General features: G+C 38.7%; 1 protein-coding gene across 3 annotated transcripts in view; it reads left to right on the top strand.

Moving 5' to 3' along the window:
• Positions 1 to 16,932, top strand: part of grik4 (glutamate receptor, ionotropic, kainate 4) — a 548,585-nt gene that overhangs the window by 293,431 nt on the left and 238,222 nt on the right. For all 3 annotated transcript variants that reach the window (XM_055196455.2, XM_055196452.2, XM_055196453.2), the window contains exon 3: positions 3,689 to 3,823. In XM_055196455.2, coding sequence (XP_055052430.1) covers positions 3,742 to 3,823 — 82 coding nt within the window. In that variant the 5' untranslated portion in view covers positions 3,689 to 3,741. The remainder of the gene's footprint in view (positions 1 to 3,688; positions 3,824 to 16,932) is intronic.

The raw sequence follows: 16,932 nt of genomic DNA on the forward strand, positions 1-16,932 counted from the left end.
AATAGTAAGTCATGGTATTGTGCTCGTCTGCTGTAGCCTATATTTGCATTCAGATACATGGTAAAGGCAACTATAATAACAACAACGTTAAATAGGCGTTACTCCAATAAATTTTCTTTGTTTTGTTGTTTCTTATTGCTTAAGATACCTTAAACTACATTTATGGTGCTTTCTATGGTATTTGTGTTGTTTGGAGCTCAACACAGTATCCCTATGCGGCAAGAGCTATATAAAAATGATTATGCATGATCTTAATGGGAGGGTTAATCATTCTGAACTATTAAGTGAACTTGAACATATGTGATGTATTTATTAAGTGTACAGTACTAAAAATAACCTCCATGAGTCTATTTGTATGCAGTAATAATGGGTGCTGTGCACAGGCCATGCATTGAAGTCATTGAAGCTGTAATTGCATTTCAGTAAATTGATTTGAATTTGCGTGCATTTTCTAATTGTCATTGCATCCAGCTTTGATAAATGAATTAGGCATGGGTTACTGGAAGCTAGCTGCTTGATCCTCGATGCATTTTTATGCACTGCATAAGCAAAAGAAGATTGAAATGAGCTTTATCTTTTCCCTTTGGCCACTTTATCTTCAAAGCAAATGCAACAGATAACATTTGTAAGAGTTTTTTATGTAACAATCTTATCTGTTGTTAAAAACAGCATCTGCTGTGTCATGTAATAGTCGACATTAGATATTTTAGTTTTGTGGTGGCCAAAAAGGTCAAATCAATATTTGTAATTTAAATGTTTTTCGAGCAAGTAAAGCATTTTACATGCTTGGCTATTTGTAACTCCCCTGAATAGATGATACAACTCAACCGGAACTCAGCTATTAAAGTGTCATGAAACTCCAGTGTTTCTGCAGGGCGTTCTCACACCCCGACTTTCCAAAAAGGGACGTTGTTAACTAGGGGTAAAGTGGGAGGTTAGAGTGTCCAATAAACATTTAAATCTCTGGCATTTACATCACATGCTATGACATGGCTTCAACCTAACTTTTCAAACCCAAAAAGTGCAAAATAAAGCAATAAGCCTCAAGTAGCAGTGTGTTACCAGTGCATTTTATATCAGCTTAGGGGCGTTGTTAGGCACGACGCGAAGCGGCTTATTGCTTTTATAAATTGGTTACTTCGTATGCATAGCAGTATTTCATAAAATAAAAGACAGCAAGTATGTTATATTTATATTAGCACAAATATTACTCTTTCGCCAAACAAAGTAGTTCCTCAGAATCAAGTGTAGCGGCAACAGAGTGCAGTTCCCAAGCGACACAAACGCAGCAAAGACATAATGAAAATATGATTTAAGACTGTGGTGTTTATTTCCATAAATCAACATTCATCTAATTTATACATTAAGATTTACTTTCACTTTTTACTTTCTGGTGACTGTGGGGGCCATTTTAGTACAGTTAACTCATTGTCATGTTCAAGAAACCAATTTGAAATGATTCAAGCTTTGTGCATTATCCTGCTGGAAGTAGCCATCAGAGGGTGGGTACATTGTGGTCATAAACGCATGCATATGGTCAGAAACAATGCTAAGGTAGGCCGTGGCATTTAAAAGATACCCAATTGCCACTAAGCGGACTAAAGTGCCAAGAAAACACCCCCCACACCATTACACCACCACCACCAGCCTGCACAGTGGTAACAAGGCATGATGGATCCATGTTCTCATTCAGTTTACGCCAAATTCTGACTCTACCATCTGAATGTCTCAACAGAAATCGAGACTCATTAGACCAGGCAACATTTTTCAAGTCTTCAACTGTTCAATTTTGGTGAGCTCGTGCAAATTGTAGCCTCTTTTTCCTATTTGTAGTGGAGATGAGTGGCACCCGGTGGGGTCTTCTGCTGTTGCAGCCCATCTGCCTCAATGTTGTGCGTGTTGTGGCTTCACAAATGCTTTGCTGCATACCTCGGTTGTAACGAGTGGTTATTTCAGTCAAAGTTGCTCTTCTATCAGCTTGAATCAGTCGGTCCATTCACCTCTGACCTCTAGCATCAACAAGGCATTTTCACCCACAGGACTCCCGCATACTGGATGTTTTCCCTTTTCACACCATTCTTTGTAAACCCTAGAAATGGTTGTTCATGAAAATCCCAGTAACTGAGCAGATTGTGAAATACTAAGACCGGCCCGTCTGGCACCAACAACCATGCCACGCTCAAAATTGCTTAAATCACCTTTCTTTCTTGCTTAAATTTCCCCGTCATCGTTTTTTTTTATGTTGCCACTAAGTTTTAGTTGAATGCCTTCCAGAAAAATGTTCTTCTTTAAATAAACGTAAAATATATTAAATGAAATCATTGTGTGATCATGTGTGTGGCTCGTCATTCCAAAATATGTGTTTGGCGCGTCATGTTAACTTATGTGCATCACGCATTATTTCAAAATAAGTCTCTGAAGCACACGCGTTGAAGGGATTTATGATAAAAGAGACACTAGCATTTGTTTGATCTCATGAGTAATCAGAGACTGGTGTTAAGTTAGTGGCTTATGAGTATTTTGTGAGCGTATGCGTCTCTTTTATCATAAACCCTTTTGAGGTGCAGCAGGCACGTATTTTGACATGAAGCATGATGCACATAGGTTCACATGACGCATCAAACACATATTTTGACATAAGGATCAAAACACATGACACTCCTAACACATATTTTGAATTCGCACCCCTCTAAAGAGAAGTCGCCAGCCACTACTGCCTTGTAATATCATTTCTGACAGCTCTTACTTTTTTAATCGGAAGAGCTTTTATTGCAAGGCATGTTTTAAAAATATCAGTAAATAAGAAATAACAGTTATAGACATATTTAAAATACACAATTTACAAATAGACAAATATGTATAAGTATATTATATACAATGGATGAAAAGTAAAATAAAAGAAGAAAAATAAACAAATAGTGTGCTTAGGTTAAATAAGTACCATTGCAATGGTATTGCACATGTTTTTTTGTTTTGTTTTTTGCCAGTGGGGGCATTAACTGTTTATGAGGTAGATGGCCTGAGGAAAAAAACTGTACATATGCCTGGCAGTTCTTGTGTTCAGTGCTCTCTAACGACGACCAGACGGCAGAAGTTCAAAGAGGTGTTGGACGGGGCGTAAGGGGTCATGAATGATTTTGTCAGCCTTTTTACTCACTCTGAATGTGTACAGTGAGTAAAAGGCCTGACAAAATCATTCATGACTCCTCACACCTAGACCCTTCACCATTAAGTGATGTGCAACAGGTATATAAAAAATGTGTTGGGGACCTTCATGGCCCTTTAACAAAAACACATGTAGCACTTCAGTGAATGTAAAAACCTCAATCTTGTTTCATGCAAGTGGCTTGTCTAATTGTCCTCTTGAATTACAGTATATTTGGATAGTGCAGCTGATATGAGACATATGCTGGTAGAAATCTGATACATTATGGTAATTAGACAGATACTCTTGTCACACTACATTGTCTCTGTTGTCTTATTAAGTGGTTGTGAGGTTAATAATACTGCAGCATGACAAATAAATGATTGTAGTTAAAATGAAACTGGATTTATTCCCTAATGAAATTTTCTAGAGAACATGTTCTAGAGTTCCAACTTGACCGTTTTGTAAATGATAATTTTTTGGAGAGTAAAAAAGTGTATTGTATCATGTTGTAAAGTGTTGCTGTTGTGTTTGTTTTGTCAAGTGGCTGTGTGAAGGGAGACCCCCAGGGCTGGACCCATGAGGAGTCAAAGAAGATGCTCGCAGCCTGGGCGCCTCTGCTCCTCTTAGCCATGTGGGTGAGAAACGCCACCAGTGGCCCGCTCTCATTCAGAATAGGTGAGTAATGTCTCACACTTTCAGGCGGCGAAACCCATCACTATCTATGGTCTGTATCTCTCGTCAGGCTTCACATTAAAGGTGTAATTTGTAATCGCTGTTAATTAAAGCCATGGGGTTTCACTCCAGACTTGCAGCCTTGGGGGAGAACGTAACTCCTCGAATTAACACACTGGAAAATGGAAATGAGAACGTGAAGTGTGCTTGTTTTATGTTGGTGTCGTAAACTAAGGCAAACATTAATGGTTTGCAGCATTGCAACTCGTGGAGGTCACTCAGTATATAAATATGTCAATTCGATTTCCTGTAACCGCTAAAGACCAAATAATAAATGGAGCTCTAAGTTCATTTAATCTCGTCAATGACAACCCAAACAAATTTCAGTAATCATTTATGTGACCGCTCAGACAAATCTCTTAGCATCTTTCTTTGCCACAAATTAATCTTTAACTATATAATTAGACCTTTAGTTTCGTCTCAAGCACATTCATTGCAAAAACCATTTCGAGCTGCCCAGATTCAAGGCTTTGGTGAGCCTTTATGTTGGACATAAAATGAAATTTAAAAGTATTACTTTGCAAGCACCATAGAACCACAATGTTTACACTTTTCAGGGAAATTAAACTTACATTACTTATACGATGAGATCAAAAAGTCCACTTTCTGGGTTAGATAAACGAATCTATTGGTGCTTTTCCATTGCATAGTACCCCACGGTTTGGTTTGGGTCGGGTCAGCTTACTTTTGGGAGCTTTTCCATTGGGTGCAGTATACCCAATACTTTTTAGGACCACCTCGGTTGGGGTTCCAAGCGATCCGAGCTGATACCAAACATGATGCGAAAACACCGTAGATCATTGGTCTGAGAGAATTGTCACTACCAGCGTCATCGCTATAATGTAAAAAATTAGCTTTACCTTCATGCTAGCTTGCGCTGTCTCGAGCAAACATGTTGTCATCTGTGCTCCCCTATAACTCCCTTTTAGCGATGAAAAACATCCACAGGTTGAGAACCAGGAACACCAAACCAGTTTTATTCCAGACTTGCAGTTTGTAGCGGCACATTCGCAGCGCAGGTGCGCATTATATGTGTATATGCAACTTAAAGGAATATTCCATTTTCTTTAAAGAAAAATCCAGATAATTTACTCACCACCATGTCATCCAAAATGTTGATGTCTTTCTTTGTTCAGTCCAGAAGAAATTATGTTTTTTGAGGAAAACATTGCAGGATTTTTCTCATTTTAATGGACTTTAATAGACACCAACATTTAATACTTAACTCAACACTTAACAGTTTTTTTCAAAGGAGTTTCAAAGGACTATAAACAATCCAAAACGAGGCATTAGGGTCTTATCTAGCGAAATGATTGTCATTTTTGACAAGAAAAATAAAAAATATGTACTTTTAAACCACAACGTTTCGTCTAGGTCCGGTCCAGCGCGACCTAACGTAAATGCGTAATGACGTAGGGAGGTCACGTGTTACATATATAAAATGCACATTTGCGGACCATTTTAAACAATAAACTGACACAAAGACATTAATTAGTATCAGCTGACATACAACAACGTAGGAACGGTCCTCTTTCAACACATTTGTAAACACTGGGGCGGAGTTTTGCGTTCGTCCTCTGTGACCTCTTGACGTCATGACGTATTGCGTGGGGTCAGCTGGCGCATCACGACCGGATCTACATGACGAGAAGTTGTGCTTTAGAAGTGTATATTTGTTATTTGTATTGTCAAAAATGACAATCGTTTTGCTAGATAAGACCCTTATGCCTCGTTTGGGATTGTTTATAGTCTTTTGAAACTCCGTTGAAAAAAAATGTTAAGTGTTGAGTTAAGTATTAAATGTTGGGCTTTATTAAAGTCCATTAAAATTAGAACAATCCTGCAATGTTTTCCTCAAAAAACATAATTTCTTCTGGACAGAACAAAGAAAGACATCAACATTTTGGATGACATGGTGGTGAGTAAATTATCTGGATTTTTATTTTAAGAATCCTTTAAAGAGGTTCAGCGGAGCGCGTCGACTGACGTGTTTGAAATACAGAAACTGTCATGTGAAACAGAAGTAGTGATAAACACGATATGCAAACATCTTTGTGGTGGTCCATTTTGATTTTGTGGTGGACTGAGAAATAAATGAATGTATGGGGATGTTTACCATTCCAACAACGCTCACTTGTATGATGTCACAGCAGTAGGCAGCGCAAATATAACGACACGCCTATAATCCCTCCCACTCTGAAATGTTACTAAACTCAATGGAAAGCTAACCAAGCCAAAGTGAGGTGAGCTGACCCGACCCAAACTGGACTAAACCGTGGGGTACTATGCAATGGAAAAGCGCCATAACAAGTAAAAAAAAGGTTTTGACAGACATTTAACAAGTTTGAGGTATAAATAGGAAATACTAAGCATTCCTAATTAAGTGAACGGATTACGCACTTGTCAATAATCAAATGTGCAACTTTGACCATGTTAACTCTTTGTACAGATGGTGAGATTTTCTTGCTGCTATTGAAACACACAGCATGCTCTTTCTGGATCATCCTCAAAGCATGCTGGGATGACATGGATCATCTGGTTTTGCACAAACTTGTAAAATCCATGCCAGCTGGGGAACATGCTGTTAGTGAAAGAGGGAAATATCGATACTATTCAAGTTTTCACTCAAATTGTTATGCTGATAATGTGGTAAACGCGTTGTAAAAATGTTATTAAATTAGTGAAATGCAATGTGGTCTCTCAGTCTTTTGAGACCCTGTTAAAAAATCAGCTCTGACCGAGACCAAATATACTGGGAAGCATTTCACTTCAATCTATTTTAGATTGTTAACTCTATCAAATAGTAGTGGTAGGGTTCCCAAGAGGTTTCGGACAAATGTTGTACCGTGACATCAACATGCAAAACACTGCACATGTTTTAGCCAAAAGAGCTCTTCAGAATTACCATTAATATAAAATTACTGTCAATTACATTCTGCCCTAGAGAGCTCTGCTGATGTCAGTCGTAATGTTGAAGTATAATTAAATGCTAACAAAAAATTAATGAAGGGCTCAGATATTTGGTTAAGAGAAGTTGTTTTTGTCGTGTTTATTAGCACCCACACAGTCTCTGTCTTGTTGGAGAGAAGCATTAAAGCACCATCCCTCATTAAAGCAATGAATATAGCAGTATAAACCGACTTCATTAAGGTTTGAAACAGCAAATCTAAGAAAACTGAAAGAGAGAGAGAGAGAGACATAGTGAGAGAGCCCATTTAATATGCGTGAGCTTTCAACGTTGATGTTAATTCTGTCCAAACTATCTGGCACCATATTGATCAGTGCAAATGTACATTTCATTACAGCTGATTTAGCAATGGAAAGTGTGTGGTTTTGCATATGTGTATAATGCAGAATTGTGCATTATGTGCTCAATCTACTGTACACGGGTTGCCATTTGTTCTGTATTTTGACGTCTTAAGACGGACTCACGATACAGGATTTTTAATAATGAAATCTGGTTGCAGCACACAAATGAAGAATGAAGAATCTTGATATTATTTTCTCAAATCTTAGACATGCTCACACTATAAGATTTGAAAATCATGGCGCATTACACAATACAGAAATAATTGACGACGGGCCATAGCACACCCAAGGTGGTAATGCATCACGATGCAAAGCACCGTTAAATAAGGAACACTGTGCTGTTCCAGCCCAGTCTCACGAAATTTCGTTATATAGTCATGTTTTTTTAATTTCTTTTTTCGTGCTATTATCACGAAATTTCGTGTTTTTTCGTGATCGTATAACGAATTCCTGTTTTCGTGTGATTATCATTATTGGTTACTCGACTGTTTTGTCCTATTTTCTTACCATTGTCGCTTCGGTTTAGGGTTAGATTTACATAAAATGACATCCCTAACCAAACCCAACTCTAACCCTAACGCCAAACGACAATGGTAAGAAAATAGGACAAAACAGTCGAGTAACCAATACGTGATAATCACACGAAAACAGAAATTCATTATACGATCACGAAAAAACACAAAATTTTGTGAAAATAGCAAGAAAAAAAGAATAAAAAAATACGTGACTATATCACAAAACTTTGTGAGACTGGGTAGGCTGTTCACGGTACACCCCCTCCCTTGCACGTGAGGCTGCATAAACATCATTGGAACTTTGAAGCATTAAATCTTCAAAATATACGATTAAGCGCACACACAAAGCATCATATGATTTATAGCAGTCATAAAACTGTAATGTAGTTGTTAGTTACCTGAACCGGGCGGCGCAGATTTAGGATATTTACTTACCTTCAAAATCTTCCCTTTATCCACTTCGGTGAAATTGTCCAAAACAAATTGTTCATCCCCAAAAGTCCAAGGAAATGGAATATCCGAGCCTTTTAATCCAAAACGATTTGTTCATCTCACAATCTTGACGTTTCTGACCGAATTACGATATAAATACTGTATACAATTAGTTCACTAACGAACATTTGTTCGAATCTCACTTTTCATTCACGATTTATAATGAATATATTCGGATGCCACGTTTATTGTGCAACGTCTGAGGAACAAATACGCCCCCTTGTGAAATTTCAGCCGTTCCATAAGAGGCTACACAATGTTTAAATCCATTTAAATATTTAATATTTGTTCAATTCTTTACAATAAAAATGATACAGTCATTCTTGAGCAAGAACATGCAGACAATAAATCATGTAAACTGTGTGAGTGAGTGTTTAAACAGCGTAGACACTTCACATGTGAATGATCACACACAAAACGCGTCTCAGACTGTATATGCGTTCCCAAACAAACATTTTTGGAAACCCAAACAAAAAGTACAAACAGTAAAATATCAAATATAATGCATGTAGTCAAACTCAACTTTATGCTGATATCTCGATCTCATCACACCCCTACCTCAAAGGGGACTTTTTCCATGTTTAAGTGCTATAATTGGGTCCCCAGTGCTTCTGTCAACCTATAAAATGTGAAAAAGATCAACCCAGTTTTGGTAAACCATTCTCTGCAAGCATGTGAAAAAATAGCTCAATGAAATTTGGCTCCCCTTGTGATGTCAGAAGGGGATAATATCGTCCCTTAATCGTCCCTAATCGTTAATCTAACCACGGCACTGTCATTTAGTGCAGAAATCATCTCATTTGCATTTAAAAGGACAGCACATTTTTGCTCACACCTACAAAGTGGCAATTTTAACATGTTATAATAAATTCTCTATATGGTATTTTTAGCTATAACTTCACATATGTACTCTGGGGACATCAAAGATTTATTTTTCATCTTTAAAAAGTCTTGTGAAATGTGGCCTTTAAATAAAAAGCACTTAAAAGCGTAACTGTGTATTAGATTGTCATGAAATTGATATAGGCACAATCATCTAGTGTTATAATTTGTTATAGGTGAAAGCTAATTTAATGAAATGTGTGTAATGATGTGTGACACCTTTATAACGGTGTGCCATAAAAATGAATCTTTTTGCATGATGCAATGAAGTCATATCTCAGGAAACCAAAATCAAAGTGACTGCCTTTCAAATGCTTTTTAGTATTAATGGAATCACGTAAAGCCATTTAAAAGCAATTCAGGGTGGAGTTATATGAAATACTGTAAATACTAGCTACCACCATAAAAACTTTAATTCGAAGGTGCTACAATAACAATGATTTTGTAATCTGTGCAAAACAACACAGTTCTACACATGGCTATCTTTTTTGTCACTAACATGAGTCGTGAAAAGTCAAAACTTGTGATTAGTTCTTCTTAAAGTCATTGTAATCACCCGATAAACAACTCTGTCCTTTATTTTCCTTCGCTAAAGTTGGCAACCGCAGTTGCTTGCATTTAAGTGTGAAGCCGTTAATTCACAGCGTTGAGGCCTGTGAAATGCAGTAAACCAGCACTGATCTGCTTATTTGGTGGTATTATTACAAAAACAATGCCTTTGACTCCGCTGGCTCCGAGATCAGATGAACCAGCTTGCTTTCATCCACACAAAACAGGCTCCTGCTTTCACAGATCAATTATTAGGCAACCAATAAGAAGGCTTCCTTTCCTGCACCCGGCTCTGTCATCCCCTTGTCGTTCAAACGCAAAAAAACGCTTCCGACTTACCCGATGCGTTCATGTAGTAATTAAGCGACGATGTTCTCCTCCTCCACATCTACCCTGTTTCCTCACCTCCTGCATCTACCAAAGCACCTCCACAACCAGCTCTGTTTATTGCTGTCTGGTTTAGTTGACGATTAATTAAATGTGTGTTTTTTTTAGCACTCTGATGTGTAAAAGCGCGGTCGGCATTAGCATCATCTTCCTACTCTCAGACACATTGATGTGGCGCATGCTGAGCTGATGCATCGCAACACTTTTGTCAATGTCTGGTCTTTGCATGGACTGCATCAGGCCAAAATAACCAATTTAGTGTTCCTGTAGCTCAACTGGTAAAGCATTAACAATGCAAAGGTTGTGTGTTCTATTCCCAGGTAACACTGGGAAATATGGATAAAAATTGAAAGCATTTTAAAGGTGCAGTGTGTAAACTTTTATAAGGATCAGATGCACTATTATATACATAACTTTATTATTAGTGGCTTGCATAATTAAAGCAACACTATGTAGTTTCCATGTAAAAATGACTTACAGCTCCCCCATGTGGTTGAAAAGCGCAACAGTGCCTGGTATCAGACACTCTTCTGCAGGCAGGGGGAGGGGCGGGGCTGTTTTTATCTACATACACCACGGGTCCACTTACATGGAAGTCGCCATTTTGTGCCGCCATGTTTATACAGTAGCCCTAAATGGACAAACTGCTCTACAGAGCGTGTTTTGTCACTACTGTATTTTGTCTTAGACAACCACATGTTTGTCCTGTGGCGGCTAATGTAGCTTCTCTATGCGTTTCAGTGAATGGTGGACTGAGCCGTTGGATGCAATTCACAATCTCACTGCTAGATGGTGCTGAAATCTACACACTGCACTTTTAAGTCACTTTGGATAAAAGCGTCTGCTAGAATGCATAAATATAAATGTATTTTATTCTGTAATATGCATCACATGGTCTATGAAAAGATTGTGTGTTATATGAGACTGAGATTATATCTGTATATATACATTTAGACTTTTTTACTTTTAGGCATTTAGCAGACGCTTTAATCCTAAACAACAAAGATTAGGAAAAAATAAAGCGATTTTTCATAGGGAGGCAATAATGCAAGAAGTGCTTATACCAAGTTTAAATGATTCCCTGTGTCTGGCTGTAAACCGATAAGCTATAAGTTATGAATTCTTTCCACATAACTTTTTCTCATGTGTGTTGAATAATCGACAGCATGTCTGTTTGTCAGAATCCAATCCAATACATTGTAAGGATGTAAAGAAAAATCAATGTTGTCGTCTTCCCTTCCCTCTTAATCTCCACACACACACAATCGTTCATAAACAGATAACTATAAAAAAGAAATGTATAGGTTTTGCTGTGAATAGCATACCCGGCTTATTTTGTGGCAGATAACATTTCAGACCGCCGTTTCTGTCACCTTCAGTCCATTTTAACGTAATGTAATGAGCAATAGAGATGGCAGCAAATCAGAGCAGGCATTGACTCAATGCAGATTTTTCGTTTATTGTACCTCCAAAGATGAGCAAAAACTGCTTTTTGGGCCTGTAAAACCACAGGAGTGCGTGTAGGTATGCCTGCAGGTGCGGTGCAGCATCCCGGGAGAGCCTGTATATAACTCTCAGCTGAAGTTGCAGCTGGTATGGTAAGCTGCTAGGTCATTTTTTTAGGCCTGCAGGGGGATTGTACTGCAACAGACAGGGTGATTCATGTTTTATAGCTATTGTGGAGCCAAGCGAATACAAACGTACCTTGTTCCGGCTTGCATAGATCTGAGCCAGCGGTGATGTCTGCCAACTTTTCCGAGCGCTGGTACGTGTACGGTTGTGTCGGATAAACAGAAGCATACATTTATACATTTGGAAAGCAGTTTATGCACCTACAGTACATATATACAATACATTAGAACAGAGATTGCATCCGGAGTATATCGTCTGGAAAATGTATGTAACAAAGGCAACATTCCTCAAGTAATGGAGTTTCAATCACGACCAAGTTTGATTGGTTTCGTCCTAACTTTTCTTAGAAATTGGTAGAGTGGCAGTCAGACCAAGTTATTTTCATACTGAGCGTTCCTCTGTCCCTAGGGAATTCATTTGTGACATTCGACTACATCATAGCTTGGTCTTTATTTTGTGCTGGGGATTGAAAGCTGATAGACTGAAATGTTGTTATTTCACGGCTTTACAAAGAAAAAGCCACTTTTTCTCAGCCAGCCTTACTTTTCTTGAACATTGTAGACCAATCAAGGTCATGCTCCATTATGAGGCAGAATTTCAGGAAAGGGTCGTGACATTTTCCCATTTAGAGCCAGACAGCCCCCCCCCCCAAACTAACTTCTGGCATGCAACAGCACCATTTGGCTTCTTTGGTCTCTATGCGTTTATCACTGCTGCAAAAACACGACAGGTGCAGCTATTTACCGCAACATGTTGTCTCGAAATTAATTTCTCCCTGGAGAGTTTGAGTATAAAGTGACCTTGTGTTTATATCTGACATGAGCAGTTTATTTTACATGCTCAGGGTAACACATTGTCACAGTCTTACTTATGTTCTTTTTCTGTTTGTGTTGCTATTAAGGTTGAATATAAACATATATTAGATCATTTATATATACACACATGTATTTGTGAAATCATTCAGAGTTACATTTAAGAAATAAAAAAGAATACTGTTTAAAAATATAATGAGCTGAAATGAAAACAAAATCCAGTTTTTTATTATAGTTTGGTATATCAAAGTATAATTATGAGTATTTTAAGACAAGTATGATGTTGTTTTGTGCTTATTCTTAAAAGACAGCTGCAGTTATCAATATAACCTACCAATTAAACTTTATAATGAAAGCTCCCAGGTCTTGAGTTCTGTAATCTGTTGATAGCCTATAGACTAGACCAGTGTTTCCCAACCCTGGTCCTCGGGCACCCCCTCCCAGAAAGTTTTAGATGTCTCCTTATTTAACACACCTGATTTAACTCATCAGCTTGTTAGGGAGACATATGCTGCGTCCGAAAACTCAAGGCAGTGACTCGTTGCCTCGCTGCCTCATGAGGAAATGACTTCGGAGGCATGAAGCTAGCTCAGAGAAAGACTTTCGGACACACTTCTAAGGCAGCGTGTTTGAAATTTAAACAGAGGGCGCCTTTGTGATAACTAATCACATATTTGAAAACTACAATACTAATTTCTCGCTAGAAATGCAATTGAAAGGTGTAAAAAGTGAAAATATACCTTTATTTACACTAAATTGGTGGTCCAGTCGCGTCCTTGACCGCCATTTTATTTTTTCGAACTCGACCGGACTCGACCAATCACATTCTTAATCAGTGTTGGGGCTAGTTACTCAAAAAAGTAATATATTACGTATTACATATTACTCTCAAAAATAGTAATGCCTTACTTTACTTTATTACTCCCTGGAGAAAGTAACTAGTTATATTACTAGTTATATTACTAGTTACATTTTTTTTTCTGGACAAGAATGTTTATTTGGGCAAGATACGGCCAAGAAAATGCTGGCTTCATTACCCGCTACCGGACGCGGGGCCCAGCGTTCGGAGAAACATTAAAGAGTGTGCACTTCACCGTCAAGTTATTTTCCTTCCGTTGAACATAATAAAATATGACTGAATCTCCACCCGTCGAAACTAGCTTTCTGTTGCTGGGAACCTTCCTCTGAAAAAGAGCTGGCCGTTGTTGACGCTTCAACTTTCCCGATCTGTCTTTGAGTGTGCCGCTGCCGCTCTGTGCTGCTGGCTGCCGGGTGTCGACCAATCGGTTAGTGATCGACCGATATATCGGCCGGCCGATACATCGGGCCGATTTTACTAGGTTTTAGGTGTATCGGCATGGGCCGATTCGCGGCTTGCGTTCGCCGATAGTTTTTCCCCGGCATTAATTACAGACAGGCGCCCACAGGCAGCTCTGTGTTGCTGGAGGCTGCCTGCAGCACGTGCAGTCCCCCTCCCCCCACTAGCAGAGCGGAGCGCTCCAAGCCTGCGCTGGTAAGTTTTAAACTTCAAAGCATCTTTTAACTGTTTGACTGAAATATTGCCATATACCTTGAAAGTGTAAACACGTTGCTCTATATGTGCGTGCAACCATAGCTAAGAAAGTTTGGTGGTCATAATGGAAAACGCGAATGCTTATAAAACTGCTTGCCATTGTATTTAGGGAGCTTCAAATAGCTTTTAGGCTAACCGTATACATACGGCAGCTGTTACGAAAACTGGTCATAGGATTAAATAATGCTGACGTTGTTCCGTGATTCCGTGGTATTTGTAGGAGTTTTATTCAGCGACCACCAGTCTGACATTTGGACGCGACGCGTGCTCATAATGCCGCAAGCAAACGCAGGTCATGTGATCAACCGAACAGCTGATCATAGCTGGACATGCTGGGTTTTTAATTCTCATCTCCATAAATATATGTAGTAGTAAAAGGCTAAAAATCAATATCCATTGCTGATAGTTTCTCGTCATTGTGGATAGCGCAGTTCATGGTTGCATACGTTTATGGTTGTTAACGCGGAGTTTCGCGGAATGTTCGTCAGCGAAAAAAAAATAAGGAATTCGACCCAAAGCACTTAGTTCCGAGCAGTTCCCACATGACTTTTATGTGACCTGAGAAGTGTTATTTTGTAAGTTTTGTCAACATTTCCGTTCACTGAGAGCGCAAAGATACATGCACTCTCTCATCCACGTCTCACTGCACCTCTCCCACGTGCACGCGCTCTACTATCTGACCGAAGTCCGTACACAAATCCTCATGTGTTTGTTCAGTTTTATGCATTTCAAGCGAGCTGAGGCAAACTAACTATCCCTCGCATTTATTATAGGGCACTAGGGTGTGTGAGATACAGAAGTGGGGCAATCCGCATGTTATTCAGAATTCTTTTTAAGTTGTTTTTTGATCAGTATTGCTGTTTACATTTTCCTTGTCTTCTTATGAAAGACATTTGCTCTACAAGAGATTAAGTTAAGTGCACTAAAACTTAAGACCTAAGCATTAAATAGGTTGTAAATAGTTGGTTACTTTCATGGATAAAGTAAAGTGTTCCCCTTGTTATGCTGCTTGGTTGCTGCTACTGTGTGCAATGGTGTAATTATTTTATTTATATATTTTAAGCAGCCCTGAATTTTCTTACTTGTTCTACCTCACCTGTTTTTACTATTTGTTAAATATAGTTCAATAAATGTTCCTTTTTTAAATGTAAAATCATTGTGTCATTTTTATGATAAAAACTGAATGAGCAAAAGCAGTATCGGCTCCAAATCTCGGCTAAAGAAAATCGGCAGACTGTATCGGTCATCGGCTAAGGCTGATGGGAAAAAAAATCGGTATCGGCACAAAAAAATCCATATCGGTCGATCCCTACAATCGGTGATGGTAAATGATACCCTGTGCCAAACTTAGACCAATCACTGTTCCATTCACGCCCTCCTCCCCTTCCCTTTTGTTCTCTGTGTTTTGTGCCTTGTGTGATGAAGGTGCTACTGGCGAATGTAACTCAAGTAACTAGCTCGGGAAAACTGTAATAATATTACCATTTTCAGACGGGTAATGCCTTACACTACTAGTTACTGAAAAAAGTAATATTATTACAGTAACTAGTTACTTTGTAACTAGTTACACCCAACACTGTTCTTAATGTACGTCCGCGCATAGGTATCTCAGGAGACAGAAAGTAAACCAAACATTGAATTCGGACATGCCTTGATGCCTTGCTGCCTTGGAAAGCTGCCTCAGAAGGCAGCAATTTAGAGTTTTCGGACGCAGCCATGTTTACCATTTTAGAAGGAGGCTGATGAGTCAAATCAGGTGTTTTAAATAAGGAGACATCTAAAACTTTCTGGGAGGGGGTGCCCGAGGACCAGGGTTGGGAAACACTGGACTAGACTATATTAAAGGCTTGATTTTGAGGAGAATAATGACTATGGAGGAATGTGTGATGTGTTTGGTTAAATAATGTTATTAAGTATGTTGTCATGCGTACAGCATGATTACAGCCCTCAGCGTTTAGCCTAGAATGAAAGATATTCTATTAAAGTGCAATAATAACACATCTGTAATGGCAGTTCACTAACATGCTAGATTTATGTAAATTTGTCTCTGTTGTGTCACAGCTGAGGAAGGAATCTGTAGCGATAAAGCCAGTCATTGCTAACCTGCCAACATTTCAGGGCTTTAGCTTTTGGTCGGACTGCAGTCTTGACATGTTTTCATCTGCTGCAAGCTAAAGGAATACATTATGATTTCACAACTCCAGTTCACCGCAGTTTTTGATATTTTTTACATCTCCTCTTCATGAAATACTCAGTTAACATTTTATTTTTCTGTAGTTTGGCTTGCTTGCTTTGATACTAATACCAAAAAAAGTATGTGGTCATATCACACATGGTCCAGTAAGGGCAATACCATGGTGTTTTTAAAGAGCACCTATTTCATTGCTAAAAACAACGTTAGTTTGTGTATTTGGTATAATACAATGTGTTTGCGTGGTTTATGGTTAAAAAACACATTATTTTCCACATACCGTACATTTTTGTAGTTCCAGATTTCACTGTCTTCCTAAAACGCACAGATTTTGTACAAAACTGTCTGTGATTGGCCAGCTAATCTGTACGGTGTGATTGGTCTGAATACCTTTAACGTCAGGTGGAAATGTGACGCTCCTGTTGTCTTCATTATGTAACTAAGCTCAGGAAGTAAACTGTTGCTTACAATCCGTGTGTTTGTTGTAGTCCAAGAAAAAAGATTTACGTTGGAGACCATAATGCACATTTTACTTTGTGATTGGTATATCGTTTGTGACCTTTGCATATCGTTAACATGTACTAATACACACCTACACACCAAAGGAACAGTCCCCCCACCCTGGACAAGCCTGCGGTCAGTGTTGGCAGAAATTGGGCGGTTTTGAATTTGATTGTGCGGGTAAAAATTGGTTTGGGCGGGTGTGCAAA

Source organism: Misgurnus anguillicaudatus, chromosome 24 (genome assembly GCF_027580225.2).
Source record: "Misgurnus anguillicaudatus chromosome 24, ASM2758022v2, whole genome shotgun sequence".
Classification (NCBI taxonomy): Eukaryota; Metazoa; Chordata; class Actinopteri; order Cypriniformes; family Cobitidae; genus Misgurnus; species Misgurnus anguillicaudatus.